Source organism: Diadema antillarum, unplaced genomic scaffold (assembly GCF_040938485.1).
Source record: "Diadema antillarum isolate AM-2024a unplaced genomic scaffold, OU_Dant_1.0 seq00000333_RagTag, whole genome shotgun sequence".
Classification (NCBI taxonomy): domain Eukaryota; kingdom Metazoa; phylum Echinodermata; class Echinoidea; order Diadematoida; family Diadematidae; genus Diadema; species Diadema antillarum.
Genome location: NW_027271349.1, coordinates 327,203 through 343,287, shown reverse-complemented (window position 1 = coordinate 343,287; position 16,085 = coordinate 327,203). Strand labels below are relative to the sequence as shown.

At 37.5% G+C, this 16,085-nt stretch overlaps 1 protein-coding gene across 1 annotated transcript in view; it reads left to right on the top strand.

Moving 5' to 3' along the window:
* LOC139730769 (ubiquitin carboxyl-terminal hydrolase 9X-like) overlaps positions 1–16,085 on the top strand; it is an 83,323-nt gene that overhangs the window by 18,619 nt on the left and 48,619 nt on the right. Inside the window, exons 2-7 of the mRNA XM_071641630.1 lie at positions 9,377–9,612; positions 11,007–11,196; positions 13,568–13,680; positions 14,211–14,323; positions 15,336–15,390; positions 15,892–15,942. Coding sequence (XP_071497731.1) covers positions 9,502–9,612; positions 11,007–11,196; positions 13,568–13,680; positions 14,211–14,323; positions 15,336–15,390; positions 15,892–15,942 — 633 coding nt within the window. The 5' untranslated portion in view covers positions 9,377–9,501. The remainder of the gene's footprint in view (positions 1–9,376; positions 9,613–11,006; positions 11,197–13,567; positions 13,681–14,210; positions 14,324–15,335; positions 15,391–15,891; positions 15,943–16,085) is intronic.

The following is a 16,085-nucleotide window of genomic DNA, read 5'->3' as shown; positions in this document are numbered from 1 at the left end:
AAGGTCATTCCTACCAAAACCTAATGAAAATTTAGGCAAGTTATGCAGTCATGTTATTTTCAACTCAAGCATGAATTCAAGTATTTGGATATATCTGAGTATTTATGTATACTGTAATATCTCACCAGGTTTCCTTGTATTAAAGTTGCCTCAATGAGGATGTGGAAGAAATCATGCAAAGATCTTCACGTGTATCCATTATACAGGATTAAAGTGATGACAAACTGATCAAATCCAAACTTTAACGTACTATTGTAGGTATAATATGCACTTCATGTGCCTGTTGTCATGGCGATACAAATACTTGTATGTATTCAAACTGAGGAAAACTGCATTAGAATCCCTTGCCTCCCTGGCACCTCTTCTTGTAATGAATGTACAAAGTGCATACAAATCACAGTGTACATGTAGTGGGCAATATATGCAAATTTCTTGTTGGATTTGAAAGATGTGCAATGTACTCAAGCTTTGGCGAGAAACAACGAGAAACGGTTGGAAATCTGGGAGATGACCTTTTATGTCTGGCCGAGGCAAACCAGACTGGATGAAGGTTTCCACAAGGGAGGGAATTCGGAGAGGAAATTAGTGTGCTGTTGATATTCCAGGCTGCGAAGAGTGCATGGGAAATGAGCATTTTCCTCCGTGGACGTCTGAGATGCAGCTATCGTCTCACTTGGAGGGGGGAAAAGGTCACAAAGATGGCAGAAAAAAGAATGATACATGTCATTTAAAACAAAATAGAGGAGCATGTTATAAAATTAAGCTTCTACGTGTAAGTTTTCTCAAATGCTGATTAGTGCAGGTGTTTAATATCAAAAGGGCACAGTACTCTGGAACTTTTGTACATGTACAACTGTAGCTTGTAGATCCAATGCTGAATATTATTTGAGATCCATGAGTGGAGATTTGAGAAAATGTGTTCAGAAAATGGAGATGTATTTGTGTGGTTTCTGTCAACATTCTGCAATGAATGACTACATATTTTATCTGAAGACTACCCTTTTAACCCATCTGCACATGTGTAGTTTAAGGAATTATATTCTGCATGATTTGACACTATTTTTTTTTAATGCTTAATATCATTTGTTGCTAGTAGTTTATGAGTTAGAATAACAATTTCTGTTCCATTTTACACTAAGTCATATTTTGGTCATATTCTATGTAGGCCTACAGATGTACTGTTCCAGTGTTTATTTCAGGTGAAGAATTATCATACATGTACTTGGTTCTAAATTGCTAGATTTACAACTGGATCTTAAAATGGCAACATATTTTAGAATGAAGAGAATATTTGTCTCAAATTGGCAAATACCTGAAGATATTTTTCTGATATGTGTGCAGTTTCAATGAACTTCACCATGTCCATTTAATCGTTACAACTGTGTTTGTTATAATGGAGTGCACTGTAATGAGTTGTTTTGAAGTATTTTGAGATCAAAAGTGTGAAAGGATTCTAATAGATCGGAGTACCCATCTTTTAATTCCTGAAGTGCCCTCCCTGTTCAGTATTTGGCTGGTAGAACGTAACGTGATGATTCATCATGTCCTAGCAATTACTTGTATATTTCCCGACAAGCTGCATATGATTCACTTTCTCGCAGGAGATTGATGGATACCCATGCTATGGCCCGATTTGTTGATTATAATGAGACTGTTCTTAGCAACGACAATCAGATGTATTCTCAGATTACAATACTGTCGGCATGTACCTTTTGGAGTAATAATTCTAATTGTCAACATTACCGAACTGAAATCATGTTATCACACATATTCTATGCATTTGTATGTGTCCATTTTAGAGCAAAAAAAAAAAAATCTTCAGTTTCTGGAGGCATAATGGAAACTATGTTTTACCTTTAGATGTGTATAGATCGTCTTATATAAAGAGGGAAAGAGTCTTGAATGTACCAGAAACAGACTGAGAGTGAGTTAGTACTGTATAAGCTCTTATTTTCGCGAGGGGTTAATTTTCGTGAATTTCGCAAATCACAGTTGGATTGTGAATTTAACAACGCGCAAAAATGTCGCCATAGTGCATTTATGATAATGTTGATGTCAATTCGCGAAAACAACATCTCACAAAAATGTGTGTGACCTTCTCATTCGCGAAAATATCTGTACGCGAAAATAACAGCTTATGCAGTATTTAAAACATTCATTGCATGTGCCTTTCAGCTTGTGTTATTACTGGCTTGGGCAAAGCTGAGGGGGCGTTTCATGAAGCATTCTGTCAGATTTTTTTTTTTCTGACAAACTTATAAGCTACTGAAATCCTTGCATTTGATTGGCTGAGAGCAAATTTGTTTGACAAATTTGTCTGACAAAACACTTCATGAAATGCTCCCCAGAACTGTACAGTATGTTTTACAACGAAAATAAGAGAATGCACACTGAACCAGTCATCAGTGGCTCCTAGGAGAGAACTCTGGCTAAAGTGAAGGCCATTCTGAAGCTGTTTAACACTGTAGGTGTTCATCACAGCGCATAGTGAAGGTCTACTGACGGTGTCAAAATGGCTCATACACGTAGTGTGTCAACTCCATTACATCCACCTCCTCCTTCATGACTGAAGTTTATCAACATTTCTATAATTTAATTGAACTGGGAATTCTGATGAACATGTAAGTTTGGGGCATGTTCAGGTCCAGTGTTGTTGCTGTTGTTGTTGGGGTTTTTTTTTACAGCTCAAACATATACTTTCATTAGTGCCTCTGTTTTGTTCTGTGATTTATTTTTTTATTATTTCTTTATTTGTTTATTTATGTATTTCTTTTTTTTATTTCTTTTTTTTTCTTTACTGCAAAGAAGATACATGTATAAACATATCCACAGAAGCAGGAATTGTCTGCTGTGTACCAGGGCATGATGCAATAGAACTCCCTGATCAGATATTTGGCATATAGACTTACTCAATAACATCACACACATGCAGTTGTTTCCATGTTGCCTTGGCATGAAGTCAAGGGTGTGTGCTTTGCTAGCTAGAGAGAGGGAGGGGAGCACAAAAAGAAGAAGAAAAAAAAAAGATGAGCAGCGCTCGGAGAGAAAGTGCCCCGGATATAATATCGCTTGGCAAAATGGTCTTGATCCAATTCTGCTGTTTGATGCGAGAGGAAGATTTGTGTCGACAAGCGATGCAATCTTTGTTTGATCAAGACAGTAGAGACAGGATCGAGGAGGTGTGCAGTGAGTGCTTTCGTGTCGACTTTCACCCAAATCAGAATTGAGTGCTGCAGAAGCTGTTATTTTCATGTACAGATATTTTTCGCGAATGAGGAGGTCAGAGACATTTTCGCAAGATGTTGTTTTTGCGATTTGACACCGAAGCCATCGTAAGTGCACTAATGCCTCTCTGGGTTGCAATTTGTTTTTGTGTGTTGTTTTTGAAATTTCTGGCAGCCCAACAGTGACTCACAAAATTTGTCCGAATTAAATCCTTGCAAAAATAACAACTTTTGCAGTATCTTTGTGGGTGGCTATTCACACCGATGATAAAAAAAGTCATCACAGTGAAAATTGCTGTGCCCAAAGCTACTACTGTATACGCTATAATTTTCACGTACATAAATTTTCGCGAATTGCCGCTGTCACACATTTTCGCGAGTGGTTAAATTCGCGATTGGGGGACCAGAGAAAATATGAAGTGGCAAAGAAAGTGTGAATTTTCAACTTACTAGCAAATAAGAATGATACTAGTTATACACTGCATGAAAAAAAAAAACTTACAAAACTCTGCAAACTAGTAAGTTAGAATTCAACATTTTTGAAGTGGTTGAGTCCATTGCACTAGATTTCTGACGAGTGGTCCCCTTGCGATTATGGATTGGCTCTCTACAGTATTCGTAAGTAGACGTGGACGTGCGTAAACAAGCTTAGCCAGTATGGTCTGTTCGGTATTAGCCGTGACATGGTATACTAGTACTGAAATGTTCGTATCATCAAGGCAAGGGATTCATTTTGGAAGGTAATATTTTCGCGTGTTGTTAATTTCGCGAATAGCTCCCGACTCGCAAAATTTGCGAAAATAAAACCCACGCGAAATATATAGCGTATACAGTATATGATACACCAGTTGACAAAAAAAAAAAAACAATCATGCAACAGAGTGCAATTTTTCTGTCTCCAAGCAGAGTTTGCTGCAGTCATTTGAAATGCAAACACTCCTGACAGAAAACTTGCAATTTTGGTCACGTGACTTCCGTGTGACGTTTGGATTCCTCTTTGCATCCATGCTTGCAATGTGCAGCCAACCAACCAACCAGCCAGGCTGTTGTGTACATCATAGCCGTGATTGCAGTGATAGCAGACTGCCTTGCCAATAGCACATCAACATGACCGTGGCAAATCGTGCAGTTTTTGCAAGTGTGGTGAATTCAGTTGCAAATGTAAACGGAAAGGTTAAACATCACAAGTTTTTATATCACAATACAGTCAATATTGCTTTTAAAAAGTTGACCTCGCACAAGTCGAATTTATGCCTAGGTCAAAGGTCTTTTCAAGTCCTCTTCTCATATTCTATTGATTTTAATCCCTCGTAAGTCGCATTTTCTCTTTAAGTTGAAGCTATTTCTTCAGTCCAAATAGATTCAACTTAGGCAAGCAGAAACTCCAACCCAAAGCACCTTCTGATCTGGAGATTCTCCCGCCTGAAACCCTTAGCAAACGGGAGACTCCAAGTTGATGTGTGCGAAGCGCGAAATTCCTAGGGTTCTAGATGCTCTCTGGTGTTATCTAAGGCTTATTTTTTTCAACATACAATAGCAATAAGTAAGAAATCCTTTCCAACGGGAGACACAGAGCCAGGGCAGGAGAAATTAAATCTCAAGCGGGAGAACGGGAGATTTTGCAAAAATGGGTTTTTGGCGGGAGATCTCCCGTCGAAAACGGGAGAGTTGGAGTCTCTGGGCAAGGTTGACTGTATTTCTCCATTAAGAATGGCCCTTCTCTCTCTTTGCTCTCCCCCCCCCCCCCCCCCCCCACACACACACACACACTTGCAGACTTGCAAGGAGCAAATGATGATATGCTGGGCTGTATCCCATATGTCTGGAAATGCAGGTTATCCTTCCAGTGGATGCCAGCACAAGAGGAAATGTTACCCTCGTGTAGAGGGTTCCTCCATGCTGAAGTAGCGTGATGGAATGTGTGGCTGGCTAGCAATGACCTTCTGCTGTATACAGGTCTCCCTGACATACCATTGTACATTTGTAGGTACATAGCAATGATACATGTGTGCATAGGTATGATTTTTGTCACTGGGATTTTATCTTGTTTTGTTTCTTTAAAAAGCAAAAATACATGTTAACTTGAGTATAGGTTGCTGTTTGCCTTTGAATTTGTTTTTATTTCGAGGATTCTTTTTCTGTTTTGTTTTGTTTTTGTTTTGTTTTGTTTTGTTTTGTTTTGTTTTGTTTTGTTTTGTTTTGTTTTGTTTTGTTTTTGCAAGTCATTGACATGTATGCCTACTGGTCATCAGTGATGAAATGCAACATGGCGGTAGTGTAGGATTTAATGAGGGGTGATCCCAATGTGTTGAATATCCTTGTACTACCAGTAACATTCTATCTCCTCAGAGTGCTTTGCGTGCTCTGCCGTTCTATTACTTTAATACACACGCAATGTGTTTGACCTCTTGGCTTGAATTTCCTTCCACATGTACAGAGCTGCCAAGTATCCCTCATTCTGTAGGAGACTTCTCGAAAAATTAGATAAATTTCTTCATGTCTGGATATAAAAAAGAGAAAATAATATATAAAAGTCTCCCTGGTTTGGGAATTATTTTTGCCCATGGAGATGCATGTATTAACATGCAAGTATCTTCCTGATTGCTGTATGGAGTCTCCCTGGCTTTGATGGGTGAATGTTGGCATCCCTGGTTGTGCCTACTGTAATGAGTGGCATGTACAATGTACTGTAACACTGGTATATTCCTGATTGCTCTTTTAAAGGGTGTGTATAGTTATGGTCGATGTGAAGATTTAGCTTTTAACGTTTTGTGAGATATTCAGAAATCACTCTATGAGATATCAAAGAGCATGTGGTTCTAAGGGGGTATCAAAAGTTTATTCGATGAAAATCGGTTTTGAAATGGCTGAGATATCCAAAAACAAGGTGAAACAGAGATACTTATAAAGTTGGGGCATGTCGCCTTTTATTATCAGCACTTTTGGGGATATCTCAGCCATTTGAAAACCAATTTTCATCAAATAAACGTTGAATCCTTCTTAAAATTACATGCTCTTTCATATTTCATAAGAGGCTTTTCATCATCTCACTTAGGAATGTTCAAAACATGAATCCCTCCCTCAACCAGTACTGTACAGTCCCTTTAATTTCCCCCAATTCTTTTTTTTTTTTTTTTTAAATGTGGGAATGTTAGCCGCCCAGCACATGTCTTTAATGCCCTTCCCAAATGTGTGACATCTCAACACAACTTAGAGCTTCTCTAAATCTAATAAACTGATGACCTGATTTAACAACCAGGGAGCCTTAAAAGAAGAGCAGCATGTGTACAGTACAGCTGTCAATATATTATCCACATCATTATATTTATGCATAGTTGACCTTGTGCAAGTGTATAGCTTACCTACTTGTATGAGGTTAGAAATAGCATACCTACTTGTATGAGGTTATAGCATTTATAACCTTGTCAGAATTTTAGTAGCCATCAAATGGGTTATGACCTTGTGTCTTTTTGAATGTTTGATTAAAGACCAGGGCCCCGTTTTATCAAAAGATATAATCGATTATAAATTTCCTTACCACACAGGCTGCCATAGACTAACATTGTACCATAGAAATCAATTATATAATCAATTATAACTCTTCATAAAACAGGGCCAAGGTAGCGTGGGGATTCATGGGTGTCCTGATTCATTCACTGCCCACCGGGGTACATTCGCACACCACAAATACAATTGCAGCACAGGGCAGAGTATACAGTGTACATGTATGTGCAGCAAAGCGTGTGTACATCGGGAACAGTCGACTCCAGTCGAGATTTTTCAGCTGTGTGTATACCAAAGGTACTTATATAGAGATCAGTTATAAAGCTGCACACATTTTAGGGATTCTTGTATATAAATATCTGAGCTGGGCAAGCCTTCCTACTCCAAGTATCCCCATTTTACCGGGTCTTGAAAATAAGTGAGCAGTTTCTGGTTTGTTGGTCACACGAACATCATATTCCGTATTAGTCATACAATACGTATCTCTTCTTTTTTTTTGGGGGGGGGGGGTATTTGTAGTTATTAATCTCACAATTCTTTTGTGAAATTCTATCTAGCTGATTCAAAGTTGTCAGGAAATGAATGCTATAAGTGGGCTTCTACATTAGAAAAAAATCATAAATAAAAAATCTTGACTGCCATTTGGTTGTATAATGTAATAATTCTTGTGTGACTGCTGGAGTTACAGTGCTATATGGAGGTTCAGATTCATCTGCGTACATACATATTTTAATATATATGTGCATTATTCGGGCCATTGTGCCTTCAGTGTACGTTCATGGACAGCCATATATATGTGCTGCACTTCTTTATGAGGCTTGCTGATTGTTATCATGTTATCAGATGTCCAATTTTATATTGGAGGCGAGCTTTGCTTACATTGATTGTTTTCACTCAGATATGACGTATGCCAGCACAATGTAGTGAGTGTATGACAGTGCATGTGTAATGAAACCACTGATTCTATAGCAGTTTCATTAAATGGTTCTACAAATGTACATTATGTCCAATGCTGTACTAGGTATTGATTGACTGGCATGTCTGTATTTAATACGATGGGAATGGGGGATAGATGTGAATTCGTTAATATGCTGGTCCAGATGCTGCTTTAGTACAGAAAATAGATCTTCTGAATTACCATGTATGTGTAATAAAAGTTTATTATCTTTTAAATCAGTTTCATCTCATATCATATATTTGTGAATATTATGCAGTTCTTTGATACCTTTATTGACACATCAAGGTGAATTATGTAGTTAAAGGATGAATGTTTTTAAAGGGAATAGTTTGGCCTATTGGTGAGTCTGCTTCAATGGTCTCATGTAGGGTAGGTAAAGGTCATCTTAATGTGTCATGTGCATTTGTGGCAGCAATGATGTCTGCCTGTGCTAATCACTGTTTACACATGCATTATGTATCAACTTGTATTGGGCTGTACTGCCCTTGTCATCTCTTTCATCAGATGACAGTTAAAGGTACAGTTCACCATTGGGAGCAGTGATTTTAAAAATGTTCGAGTTATCACATTTGATGCATATATGATAGGAAATGAAAAAGCATGCTAATTTGCGATCGTTTAAAAAAAAAATCTCAAGCTTGGATTTTCATTGAGCTGTTGTGAAAACGCCTTGAGCGGAAACTACACTGTGCATTTTATATGCCAATCAGAAATATCCAGAGAAATGTAAAATGCCTTTTTAAAGGGATGGTACAGTATTGGTGGAGATGAGAATTGGGCTTTTAACTTTTTGCAAGATACCAAGAAAACGCTTATGATACAGTACAGAGCATACCATTTTAAGAGGAATTCAAAGTTTATTTGATGAAAATCGGGTTTGGAATGACTGAAACATCGAAAAACAAAGTAAAACAAAGCCATCGTAATAAAGTGTGGGTCCCACACTTTATTAGAATCGCTTTTTTTGGATATCTTAGCCATTTCAAAACCAATTTTCATCAAATAAATGTTGAATTCCTCATAGAATTACATGCTCTTTCATATTTCATAAGAGGTTTCTCATTATCTCATCAAAAAATGTTAGAAACCTGAAATTAGGTCTCAACCAAAACTATACGATCCCTTTAAGTGTAGATGTTCCATCTTATTATCATGCCAATGATATCATGTGAATGAACCAGTGATTAGTTTGTAGTACCTGTGCTCATGAAATTTGATTATTCTTTGGAGTACAGTGTGATTGTTTTCATTTCATTTAAGCTCTGATTACATGTACATTGTATGTAACAACAATCGTTGTTGCCTCTAGAAAAAAAAAAAAACAACTTTGGACACATCCCTCCATATCTCACAATGTTTTACACCTGCACACACCATAGTGGAATATTCCTACGCTATATAGTCTCATTACAAGTCAAAGAGTGCAAGTAGATGATATTTGTGATGAGGGTGTGAAACATTGTTACTCTACAGTCTGATTTCATAAGTCAAAGGATGCATGTAGATGATATTTGTAATGAGGACATTCTCCTTTCTGTAGCTAACAGCATTGATTCATTACAATTTTTTTTTTCTACCGCATTTTCTACCTGCTCACACGTACACCTGCAGTGGTGGCAGATCTTGCATGGCACTGCATTGTTTCATTACTATTTTTTCTTTCCCCACCATATTTCGTACCCACCCACAGAGCGTACACCTGCGATGGTGGCAGACCTTGCATGGCATCTGACAAGGATTTCTCAAGGGACTTCTCAGTATCGTTGGGACTAACCCTAGACCGCCCAGACCGCTTCCACCAGATCTAGGGCCAGGATGACATTGGGAATGAAAGGCACACCCACTGGGGGCGGGGATAGCACGCCAGAGACCACACCTCTTGTTCCACCACACCCATCTCCACCACAGCAGTTGCCCGGACAGCAGGTACAATACATAGGCTACTCCCTTTATAACAAAGTTCTTGGGACTAGCCGTTCTCTTCCGTTGTATCAAAACTTTGTAATTGCTGGACAATAAAGCATGTAAAGATATAGATGTTAATTTTGGTACCAGAATTTTTACTTTGTTGCAACAAGAATTTCATTAACCGATGATACCTCTAATGTCATGTGGTGATTCTAACTAATGGATGATGTACTGGTAATCACAGCTTGACAGAAACATTTACAATTGTACCCAGTAATTTGACAAGTGCGGTAATTGTCATGTGAAGAGGGAAAGCATTTGTGAAATAAGCTAAAATACGAAGGGAAGCCTACATGTACATGTACATCGTACTTTGACGGGCAATCTTGTATTTTGCTCAGGTTTTATAGAGCTGTGGTAATGGGAATATCTAATATACTTTTGAAGTCCTTGATTTTGTAGTGACAGTTGGACTCTGTCAGATGTATACTGTGTGTTTGTGAGAATTGGTGTATTGAGATATGTGCTCCTCAACAGATGCCTGATGTTTTTGGTCAGAATGCTGCCCAGATGAAAACCAAACAGAGTAGAACCTGTCCCGTAATCTTGTCGTTACTGCTGTGAATATGTCATCGTCTATCCTAGATTTGACTGTAAAGCATTTGTTGTCTAAATGAGATTTGTTACCATGACTTCTATTGTTATCGATGTGAACATTATAACCACATTTGCACAGCTGTGATGAACTTGTCCTGCCACAAAATGAACTCTGCTGTTGAGTATTTGGCATGACTTCATAGTATAGATTTTCACAAATCACCCACTAACTCTCCTACTGCAATGTATCCCCCCCCCCCCCTTCCCAATGAAATTTGCAACATTGTTAATAGCAATATTGAGTGAACCAAGTACATCTCTTATGAAATGTGAAGTGCAAACATTTGGTATGCTTCACAATGCAGAGATGCCACTTGGTCATAATATCAGATGGCCTACTTCCTAGTTCGTCTAACACCACTTCAGCTAAACTCATTTGGTCTACTATCAATTTCGTCTGATGCCTGTTTGGTCTAATCTCCACTTGGTCTGATGCCCAATTTGGCTAATCATCATTTCGCCTAATGACCAGATGGTAAAATTAAATTTTGTCTCCTTAATTTTCCCCCTATTTTGTCTAATTAACTGTAGATATTAGACAAAATGGCATAGCCCATCTACAAATAGACCAACTGGTAATGAGACTAAGTGGTAATTGGACTAAATGGTCATTAGACGAACTGGTTGTAGACAAAACGGGATTAGACCATGTGGGTTGAGACCAAATGGCTATTAAACAAAGTTGGAGTAGACCAAGTAATAGATCACCACCAGAACTTAGTGTCATGCGAGTGTCAACATTGTCCCTTCCTCAGCCATCCGAAACATTGGAGGGGGGCAGCGATGGAGGGGAGGACGTACAGGAGATGGAAGAGCCGCCCTTCCCCATCGACTCCCTGGCCCGACTGGATGAGATGATCAACAAACCCCGCTGGGTCATCCCGGTACTTCCCAAGGGAGAGTTGGAGGTCCTGCTGGAGGCTGCCATTGACCTCAGCAAGAAGGGTAAGGAGAGGATATTGTAAAGCTTGTTTGTTTGTTTGTTTGTTTGGGTTTTTTGTTTGTTTGTTTTTGTTTGTTTGCTTGTTTGTTTGTTTGTTTGTTCGTTTGTTTGCTTTTCTCAATACATGTTGACTACCTTGCTTTAAATGGTTTAGTGCTTACAGCCCCCTTTTCACTAAAGGGATAGTATAGTATTGGTGGAGCTGAGGATTGGTCTTTTAACTTTTGTGAGATACCAAGAAACCACTTATAAAGTGCAGAGCAAAGCATTCTAAGAGGAGTTCAAAGTTTATTTGATGAAAATCGGTTTTGGAATGGCTGAGACATCCAAAAATTAAGTAAAACAAAGCGATGGTAGTAAAAGGTGGGTCCCACCTTTTATGAGGATCACTCAATTTTGGATATTTCAGCCATTTCAAAACCAATATTCATGAAATAAGCGTTGAATTTCTCTTGGAGTTACATCCTCTTTCACATTGCATAAAGAGGTTTCTCAATATCTCACCAAGGAAAAAACAATTTTTAGAAACCTGAAGTTAGGTCTCAACCAAGACTGTACAATCCCTTGTACTAATTGACAGACCAGTTTAAAGAAAAAAAAAATATGATGATTGAATGACTGACTGAATTAAGTAATTCCTAATAGCTACATATGTGCAGATATGCATATCATTTGATAAGCAAGCTAGAAAAAAAGAAAGAAAGAAAGACTACCGGTAATCACCGACCCTGTTTCATAAAAAGATGCAATAAAACATTTAAGTCAGAAATGCAAACATAAGTCGGGTTTCAGCCCATTAGAATTGAGTATTCAAAGGCCTATGTCTGACTTTCTGATTTAAGTCTGATCTCAACTTTTATGCAACAGGGCTCAGTTGATATGAGGCCAATATAAGCTGTGATGCAATGAATAAAACAAAACTGTGTGACATCTTGTAGTCGACATATGAAATGAGTTATCAGTTGATAATGTAGTGAGAAATGTTTAGATACATGTACATGAACAGAGGATCAAAAGTGAAACCAACATGACGTAAACAGCTGATAGTCAGCTGAGGCTTAAGTGATTACAAAAACCTCTATTCAACCTTTTTTTTTCCAGTGCTGCTACCTTTCAGTATATGAACAGAGAGCTACGGAGACTTGGTACATGGGCCAGTGTATATTGAAAGCTTCTGAAGTCATAAAACATTTGCTCGTAACATCTCTCATTCAGATGTAATATATTGCATATATTTTTATGAAGAATGGTTGAAATAGTTTCCAAAATAGCAAGGCATTCTTTCTAATAGGAAATGCAACATTAGATTTATGTCCTAAGAAAAACACAAACTTTACTGTGATCATATGATTATACTAGCTCTGTAAAAGTGGATATTTTTTGCATGAGTGATTTTTGGTGCTTGGCCGGGTAAGATGAATTTTGTGTGTTTTTATTCCGCGGAATCAAGACATTTCTTAGTGGGACATATGTGTGAAAATATTCACATGTTTTTATTTTTATGCTGCACGAAATATTTCCATTTGTACAGTAGTTTTTAAAAGTTGTTGCTCTTACTTACAAGCCCTCTCAAAGTTATCAGGTATGTGAAAAGAGGATGATGTACACTGTATAAAAACTGATTTGTTATGAATCAAACAGCTTTAGCATTCTTGTGAACCACTTCAACAAAATTCCATTAATTTCTTCTCTATTTTTAGATTAGATATGATGTCTTCAACCCTCTTAAACATTTAATAATGTACTTGCAAACTCTTAAAAGTTAATCAGAAATATCGCCTATCAATGACATTTATTGTTGTGAGCTTAACATTAGATTAAAAGATAAAATCAAACTTCTTTCCAGTTTTGGAAGTGGAAGTGAAACCAGTACTCAAGATTTAGTTTGAGTGAGCGAGATATATGAAGACTAGACACTGGAAGGCAAGAGCTGTGATCAGAGTTGTGTGAGGTTGAAAGAATAAAATGTAAACACACAGTCACCAGGTAGATCATTGTGTTCAGTTGAAATGAGTTGAAAGATCTTTCAATACTTTACTAAAATATTCTACCTTCTTTAAGAAAAAGTTGATATATGAAGTTGAAAGGTGATATTCACTGGGGTCATTGTTATGCAAACCAAAAAGATTCTGGCCTCCGATATGTATATCACACTTTGAAGTGTACATATTTTTGTATATTTTACAGGTCTTGATGCATATTTTTGCATGTTTTACAGGTCTTGATGCATATTTTTGTATATTTTACAGGTCTTGATGCATATTTTTGCATATTTTACAGGTCTTGATGCATATTTGTGTATATTTTACAGGTCTTGACGCATATTTGTGTATATTTTACAGGTCTTGACGCATATTTTTGTGTATTTTACAGGTCTTGATGTCAGGAGTGAGCCATGCCAGCGTTTCTTCCGCGATGGACTGACAATATCCTTCACAAAAATCCTCACTGATGAAGCCGTCAGTGGATGGAAGTTTGAAATTCATGTAAGTCTGGGATTGGACGTAATCTCTTTTATTTTCTCACATGTCCATTTAGACACTGGACAGAAAAGGGTCACCCCAATTTGGAGATTATTTGCCACATGAAAGCAAAGAATGACAAGAGCATTGTGATGTGCTATGTAGTTCACATTCTATTTTTGTTGTTGCAAAGTCAGTTTTGATAGGGGTTCACGTACTTTATACATAAATAACAGTATGATTCAAATGAAATAATGATAGCGCTAATATGCAAACGAATATCATGTACACAATAAATGCATAATTCAATACATATAGAATGGCTGCTTCAAAGTAGTATTAAAAACAGGATAATTTCACTGAATAAAATACAACTGCTGAGAACATTTACGCAACTTTCTATCTGTAGCAATAACCCCCCCCCACACACACACACTCAACAATGAATCATATATACACACACACACACATACATACATATAAATAGTAATTTTATGATGCATCAGCCACATTATAATTGATTTCATATTGTTTCTTTTTGTGTCCTTTGACAGCGCTGTATCATGAAAAACACAGAGAAACTGATCGAGCTGTGTGTCTTCAAGCTTTCCCAAGATTGGTTTCCCCTTCTTGAGCTGCTTGCCATGGCCCTAAATCCTCTCTGCAAGTACGTATCAATTGTCCGCCAGGCTGCTCTTAGTTTCTGGGGCATGTTTCGTAAAGATTGAGCGTAAGTTGCAATCTATCGCAAATTGCGTTTCATAAACAACAGTGCGATTGATTGCAAATAAAAATCAATCTACCAAGAGTTACGCTTTATTTTTTTTTCGAAATCAACCGTAAGTGTATTAATGAAACAGGACTTTCGCTTAATATTGAACTTACGCTTGATTCACTGAGTTGCGCTCAATAAATCTAGCGTAAGATCAGTCGCAACTCTTTATGAGACAGGTCCCTGGTGACACAACAAAAAGTACTAAGTGTCAGTACAGAGAAAAAGCCATCCAGTATTGGACCCTAAGTGGGTTTTGATGATGATCAGAACTGCGAGAAACCTTTTTTCTTTTTCTTTTTTTAATGACAGTATGGATCACAAAGTCAATTCTTCAGAAATTTTATGATTTAAGAGGAACTACTGTACAACCTGTATCAAAGATTTCTTATTTCAAAATCATTGGCAGCATTCTATTGAACAGATAACATCCCACAGCGCTTGTTGAGGCTACAGAATCTGAAAATTTACTAAGACTTTTAGGAATATATGAGACAAGGTCAACAATGTTTTTTTTGGTATTTATATATATTAGTAGGTTTCTCTTAACTCTCACTGTTAAAATGTTTGCATTTATGCCACTTTTAAGGGTCTAAGTATGATGTATGTTCTCAAGTGTTGTGTTAAATTTGACAGTTTGATGGTTTGACATTTTTTGTGTGTGTGTTTTTGACAATGTTCCTGCTCTGTACAGCCTCTATGAATCCATATTTCATCACAAAGTCTTCAAATTGGCAACGTTGAAGACATTTATGGCATTTGATGCAGTTTCTGTGCCACAATTATGGCTGTAGCTGTTGTATTTCATTGTGAATTTTCTCAATGTGCATGGCATTTCCTTTATACACCTTCAACTTGAACAGTGCGCAGAAATGAATAGCATCCCACATTTATTTTTCTTTCACAGATTCCATGTTTTTAATGGTGCCAGACAATCAGAGACTGTACCAATGGGAGCACAGGTATGTCTAGATATCATTAGTCCACATTTCTTGACAGACATCTAGGAAGAAACTCAGCTCTGTACCAAATTAACCTGTTGAGGACGGACTGTTTGCTACAACACACATTTCCCATAGACACCTGCTCGAGTATACTCGGGACTCATCCTCAACGGGTTAAGAGGGCAAAGTTAAACGGCCAGTGACTTGTGCCTGTCTTTGTGTAAATAGCTCCAGTAGCAACAAGTGTTATCCCACTTGATAGGTGGTGGGGAGAACAAAACTGAAACAAAGAAACTGAAACAAACCCAATAATTTCCTTTCGACCAGGATACTTATAACAAAACATGTCACCTTTTTTTAAAATTCTTTTTATAATTGCAGAGCTTCCTGAAAGACTTTCTTGGTTATCATATCTTTATGTAAGGCAGAAAAGTTTGTGGTCAATTATAATTAGCCCTTTCAAGAAACAAAAGAAACTTCGAAGACTTTCTCATCTTTGTGTGCTGTGTGTGCTCACAGGTCAACAGTAACGACATCTTTGCCCGGCCGCCGGACATCAGAAATCCAAAGGTAGGGGATTGCCTTCGTGGACATATGACCTGTCTCTGTAGTAACATGGTTAGATTCATATTTTTACCAAAGTAATCGTAACTTTCTTGCTGTTGTGTATATATATTTAAAAAAATGTGCTAGTACTAAACAATTTTCATATA